General features: G+C 46.6%; 1 protein-coding gene across 1 annotated transcript in view; it reads right to left on the bottom strand.

Moving 5' to 3' along the window:
• Window positions 1-1,812: 1,812 nt before the first annotated feature.
• The window catches only part of RHOJ (ras homolog family member J), a 57,140-nt gene continuing 52,598 nt past the window's right edge, over window positions 1,813-6,354 (bottom strand). The window contains exons 3-5 of the mRNA XM_009638012.2: window positions 4,597-4,761; window positions 3,102-3,197; window positions 1,813-1,959 (exon numbers count right to left, since the gene is read on the bottom strand). Of these exons, the coding sequence (XP_009636307.1) occupies window positions 1,813-1,959; window positions 3,102-3,197; window positions 4,597-4,761 (408 nt within the window). The remainder of the gene's footprint in view (window positions 1,960-3,101; window positions 3,198-4,596; window positions 4,762-6,354) is intronic.

Genomic DNA, 6,354 nt, shown 5'->3' on the forward strand with positions numbered 1-6,354 from the left:
CGAGCTTGGGTCCATAAGCTTCAACAGCTGCAGGATTCGACACTGCATCATGCCCGTTCCCTTCCCATGGTCCTGCTGATTTCTGGTTGCATGTGTGTACTCAGCCAGGAGACAGTGCTTCTGGAGAGGAGTGGGCTGGCAGTCCCCTGGCGTGGGGTGTGGGGGGCACCGGGCATGCGTCCCTGGGCTGGGAGGGTGCGCTGCTGCTGCTTGCTTACTCCTAGCGGGTCTGGAAATGCTGACTACAGACACTGCTTTTGCAAGGAGTGACATCAAAGGTCTTGAAATCTATATTTGCTGGCACTGTGATTTTTCTGCTGCTTGGGGAATGAAATCCATAACAAGACACTCTCATGGCATTGCCAGGGTACCTGAAGACAGATGCAAGTAGCAAGACGCCCTTTGAGTTCACCTCTGAGCAGCTGTATTGCTGTGATGTGCAAAAGTACAGGCTCCCCGGAGAGGCTTTAGCGAAAAGGCACTCTTTCTTCAACAGCAAAGACTGATAACAGGCAGCTTCCCTGCCCTTAAGGCCTGGACTTCCCACCTCTGCGCTGGCAGCTGCAGCCCATCTCTGCGACTCGTGTGAAAGTTCCCTCCCGAGGACTGCAGCCATGCTGCCACTTAAACCGCACTCACAGTAATGAGGATGGAAAGATGGGAGCAAAGAAGTAATGAGTGGGAGGAGGGAAACTACAATAAATCAACTACAATAAAACAACTCCGCTTCAATGTGGTTTTTTTACATGAGATACTCCATAAAAAAAATAATAAATCTTAAGGCAATTGGATCACCTTAAAGCACTTGAAAGCAGTATGACCTTTGGCTTTTGGTTTTGTTTTGTTTTTTTTTTTTTCCTATTTTCATCTGCTGGGTGAGATGTAGAAATCCAGCTGATCTATAAGGTAAATTTTCAGTTGCCATGGCAATGTGTCTCGTTCGTGTTCTCAGTTTGGAAGAGAGATTGTTCCACGCTGCTGTTTCGTGTCCAGGGCAATATTCTTTGGTGGCAGAATTTCTTTGTTTCAGTACATTAACGCTACAACTCTGTTCTTTTCCCAGCTTATGCAAACATGGCTCAGCCTGAACATTCCCCTGTTGAAATACAGTTATTTGCATTTTTTTGTTGTAAGAACATTCCTTAAGTCTGGAGGTAAATGTTGATCCATTTCGATAGCTTGGGTGCAGCAACATACTGACGCTGTGAAGTCTCACCGTTAAGTGGAAACAAACTGAAATCACTCCACCTTTGCTTCCACGTAGTTTGAACAAACTAAAGTATAACCTGAACTAGTGAGTCTTAGAAAAGTAATTTAAAAGTACATCCTACCTATAGTGTATATCTTACATGTTAGATTTCTACAGATCTCCATGTGCTTTCAGTCAATTCAGGTTCAATTCCTAAGTACTGCAAATTCCTAATTTTGATCAATACTTGCTTAAGGCCACAAATGGAGTTTCTCTTGTTTCTTTTACTGCCTTTAGTTCTTTGTTTTTTGGCATGCCACCTTCACCTTATTCCTAAGGTGAAGAGTCAAGCAGGAGCAGGCATCCCGGTTTGTGTTGGCTCAGGGCAGGCTGCAGTAGTGGGAGCAGGCTGAGTACAGCTCTGGAGGATTAGGAAAGCACATAGACGTGAGTCAGCCTGGTGTGATACACCTTGGAGGTTTCACAGAATGGAGGGCTCCTATATTTGGGTAAGAAGGACCCCTTTCTGGTCATGTTCCCCGCTTCAGCTGCATGTGACCTTCATTGCCTTTCTAACCTGCTTGGTTTCATTGAACTCCTCTCGGTTCTCTTTCCGAGCGACTTCACACAAGGGTGCAGCAGCTGTGGCACTTTGCACAACGCTTCTTCTTCTTCTTGGGGTGGAAAATGGTCAGGATTGCCTCATCAAAGACAGTCTTAAGGCCTTTCTGCGTGAGGGCTGAGCACTCCAGGTAGCACTGTGCTCCGATCTGAAAGAGAAAAGAGAAAAATGTGAGTACCCACTGTTGGGAGAGACAGAGCAACCCTGCTCCAGCATCCTTCTACATGCATACGTGCCCTGCCATGGAGGGAAGCCCAGACCTTTAGAAAGGTTCTCAGGTCACTGCTCTGTTTTGTATCTGGCTGCCTATGGGATTAAGGGACAAGCAAGGGAGCTGGGATGAGCATCAGCACCACAGGGCTTTAATGGGTAGCAGAACTCCCTGTGGGACCTGTGTTTGAATGCTGGACCAGCAGCTTGGCGTCTGCGCCACTGAGGGGTTTCAAGGAGGTGCTGGGTCATTAACTGAGCCCCTTCATATGCTTGGCTCTTTTCTCCTGACCTGTCACCCCTGTATCCTGCTTCCTGCAATGCCAGGGAGCTGCTACCTGGGGGAGAGCTTCCAGCTGCTTTCTGGGAACTGGGAAGCATCATCTTGAGACGGGAGTCTCCTGGGAGTGCTGGTATGACACAAACACACACACAGTGGCCCAGGAAAGCAGCCTCAGCTTGTTGAGCAACCCTGTCGCTTGTTCAACGTATTCTGCTAATGGATGCTCTCGCTGGCCTTTGAGGGCCAGGGCCTGTAATAGCACCATATAAGGTGGAAATGGCTGGGTCCAGGTGCCTGCATTTCAGGGCTTGGGAAGGGCTTTTATCTCCCTACCTTCCCAGGAGAAAAGTGAAATAGCACAGAAACCTTGGGAGCTCCTTCTCTGCTGCTTGAAGTGCAATGGATAAGTGAGAATCAAATTGTGCTTTTGTAAGGGATAGGGACGAGTTTGGGAGGAGGCGACTGCAGAGAGGGGTTTGTCACACGCACCTCCTGGCAGAAGCCTGAGCAAGAAGCACTTGACTCGGCTAAAGTAGGCCGTAAGATCTGTTTTGCTGCCTGTTTGCCACCTGCTGCCCTGTGTACCTTGCTGCTTTGCTTAGAGCTCCATTAGGTATTGCAGCAGAACAGCAGGCTGGGGAGTCGCAATTGTGTTTGGTTCCAGCCTGTTTGAAGAGAGGCTTTAATCTCTGGTTGGGACCAACCAACATGGCCCGGAGGAGTTCACCTTGAGTGAAACAAACCCAGTGGAAAGCTGTGATCAACCGATTTCATGGGACCTCAGAAAAAGCTATTACCTCCTTTGCTAGCTTCACTCCGTGCTCGTAGGTGAGTGGTTTCTCCTTCATGTAAAGCAGCCGAGCCAAAGTTTTGGGATCATCCCGGAGATCAATCTAGCAGAAAATGCAAATATCCTGTGTTCAGTACTGCCTTGCTGTAATTCTTGAGACAGATATTTGTAGCTTTACAAACCCACAGTCATGTCCTTGCATAAGGGCATCCTCCTTGCCTCAGATGATACTTCAGAAATGAATTGCATATGTATTTTCCTTTTTTTTTTTTTTTTCTCTTTTTTTCTGTTTAACATGAATTAGGTCTCATTGGCAGGAGAGACAGGCTGGGGCGGGGAAGGAGATGTCAATGGGAAATGTGTTTTCCTTGTCAAAATAAGAGGTGTTTTGAGATTTATTTTTTTTTGCCCTTTTTCTGTTCAAAAGAAGCTTGGAGAGCTGTGGTACAGTAAAGATGCGGTTCACGGTGGCTTTCACGACACATCTTGGAAAGCGTCGGTGGAAGCCTGAGCCACATTGGAAGGGGAGGCTGCTGCGACCCTGCACTGCATCACCCGAAAACCACCCTGACAGGCCAGACAGATGCAGCTCAGCCTGACTGACTTGAAACAAAATCCTTTATTTCCATGGAAAACATCAAAGCAAAGCATTCTGGCATTTCAAAGCTATCCATTTTCAGAGCGTGTGATCCAAAGGGTAATACTTTTATTTTAAAATGGGTGTTTTTGATTATTCCAGTGTGGAGAACAAAGCCAGTGTTTGAACAACTGGACTTTTCTATGGCATGAAGAGGTTGGTTTTGACCAGAATTTGATCTGCTTCCCTAACTTGGCTTAGGTTACTGTCCAGTGTTTGGACATTTTCCAAACGGTTTTATCCCTACTTCTCTCAATCTCTTGCCACTCTGTGTCTTGGGAGCAAATCCATATTTAGGGCATTTTTATTTGATTGATAGATTTATAGATTTTAAGGCCAAAATAAAGTGGTTGGATCGTTTAGTCTAACATCCACTATAACACAAGCAGGATGGTGAGTCACTAATTGCAATGTTGATGTAAAAGCACAAAGGGAGGCTATTTCCTTCCATGTCTCTAAGTAAGTCGTTTGGTTAATTATTCCCATTCTTAAAATTTAGTTTGAAGTTTAGCCTCTGCTTCTAACCACAGACTTCCATGGGTTTTTTTCCTCTCACTAAAGGTCTGTCAGGAATCTTTTCTCCCTATAGGTATTTATGCCTTCATACCACATTAATATTCATTTGAATAAGAAGTGGGATGAGTTTTGCCAGTCGTGACTAGCATGATGGAACATCTGCCTGTTGGTTTCCATTCCCAGTCCCTGAGTTTTCCTCCAGTGGGGAAATCTGTCTGCATTTCACACAAGAAGTTAAATAGGAAACTTTTCCAGAGAGCTCAGACTCCAGCCATCCCTGGGGTGGAGTAGGAGCCCTTGCGCTCTGAAGACCCCCGGAATGGCTGGCAGTGCCCTGCAGGAGCATTACCTGTGTTCCTATGAGGACGTAAGGCACGTTGGGCATGCAGACTTTCAGCTCGGGCACCCACTCCTCCTGGACGTTGTGGTACGAGGCGGGGTTCACCACTGAGAAGCAGATCAAGAACACGTCCGTGTTGGGGTAGGACAGGGGTCTCAGCTGGTTGTAGTCCTCCTGCCAGGGGGAAAACAGCAAGTGTGTTATGGGGTGGGGGGTAACTGCAGCTGGGGGCATCACGTTGAACTGCTCAGCGCTGGCCCTCCACGCTTGAGCACGCTCCTTACCTCTAGGGAGCTGCTGAGCAGAGCCACATTTCGTGGGCCAGGGCTGCTGTTTTGTCAGCACCTTTACCCAAAAGAGCTCACACATTTCGTTTGTGTGTGCGTTATCCGTGGTGATGCTGGTGTAGAGGGTAATGCTAAGCAGAGGCCATCACTGGTGGTGTGATAAAAATTGATCTTGAGGCTGTGTGTACTGGCCACAGCCCTCCGGCAATGTGATACCATCCTGGGAAGTTTTGTTTGACCAATATTTGCTAATGAAACACATCTCTAGGGGATTTTCTGTTAATATTATGGCCTTTCTATTCCCCAGTAGGCATTATAGACATGACCATATACAACAAAAACGGGTCTCTGGGCTATCTGGTGCCATCACAGTCATGTACGGTACTCAGCAATGTGTCAGTCAGCAGAAGACACTCATCTTGAAAGAACAAAGCGGTACAAATCCAGACGTCAGTGTCTGGCTGAATCTCTGGGGGTTATTTAATGTTTCCACAGGCCCTGAACTGGGGAAGGAGAGATGTCTTCTCTTGGTGCTAGTTGGGAAGAAGGTGAATTTTCAAACAGCTGTGTCATGTCGTGAGCTGGCTTTGATAGCTGAGTTTCAGGGAAGAATTTGGGTCTGTTTTCAGCCTGGAGCTGTTGAGAGCCAGCAGAGGTTTTGCAAGCTGTGTGAAAGGGATAGACTGGCTCTTTCTGATAGTGAGAGCGTACGTAGCTGTGTCTCGCTGGTACTTTTCAATGAAACCTGTTAGAAAATTTTAGTACAATGGAACGGGTGCTTTTAGAGGGGATACACCTGTTCTGAAGACTTTTTTGGTGGGTCCAGAATTAAAAAAAGGAAAAGGAACACAACATTGAGTGTGGGAAATGATAATACCTGTTGCTGTCAAGCCTAACTGAGACCTAGGTCTTTATTTCACAGTTTCTGCACTCTGGGTGAGCCTCAAATCTCTGCAGGTATGGTCTTTTTTGGTTATAATTGTCGGAAACTTCAAGTGGTGCAGTTCTGCTTTGCAGATCCCGAAATAGTTAATAACTCAATGAAAAGGGAAAAAAACCCCAAAAGAGATATCCAGGTGCTGTTGCTCAAACTTGAGAACATTTATTTGAGGTAGGGAAAACCCACATTAGGGGAGGGAGCAATGCAACTGCTGTCTGTCCTGCAGGAGAAACCGATGCGGGACTGTATCACTGTGGGCCCAGATAAGATGGTGGCTTAATTCAGTCTTCTGTCTTGCTTTGGTTGGGTTGTGGTGGGTTGACCTGGGCTGGACACCAGCTGCCACCAAGCTGTTCTATCACTCCCCTTCTCAGCAGGACAGTGGAGGGGAGAAAATGAGATGGGAAAAAAAGTCCCCTCATGGGTCGAGATAAAGGCAGGGAGGGATCAAATAGACTTGACTTGGGGAAATTAATTTATTACCAATCAAATCAGAGTAAGGTAATGAGAAAATAAAAACTAAATCTTAAAACACATCAT

The sequence above is a fragment of the Egretta garzetta genome, unplaced genomic scaffold (genome assembly GCF_000687185.1).
Source record: "Egretta garzetta isolate BGI_Z169 unplaced genomic scaffold, ASM68718v1 scaffold95, whole genome shotgun sequence".
NCBI lineage: Eukaryota > Metazoa > Chordata > Aves > Pelecaniformes > Ardeidae > Egretta > Egretta garzetta.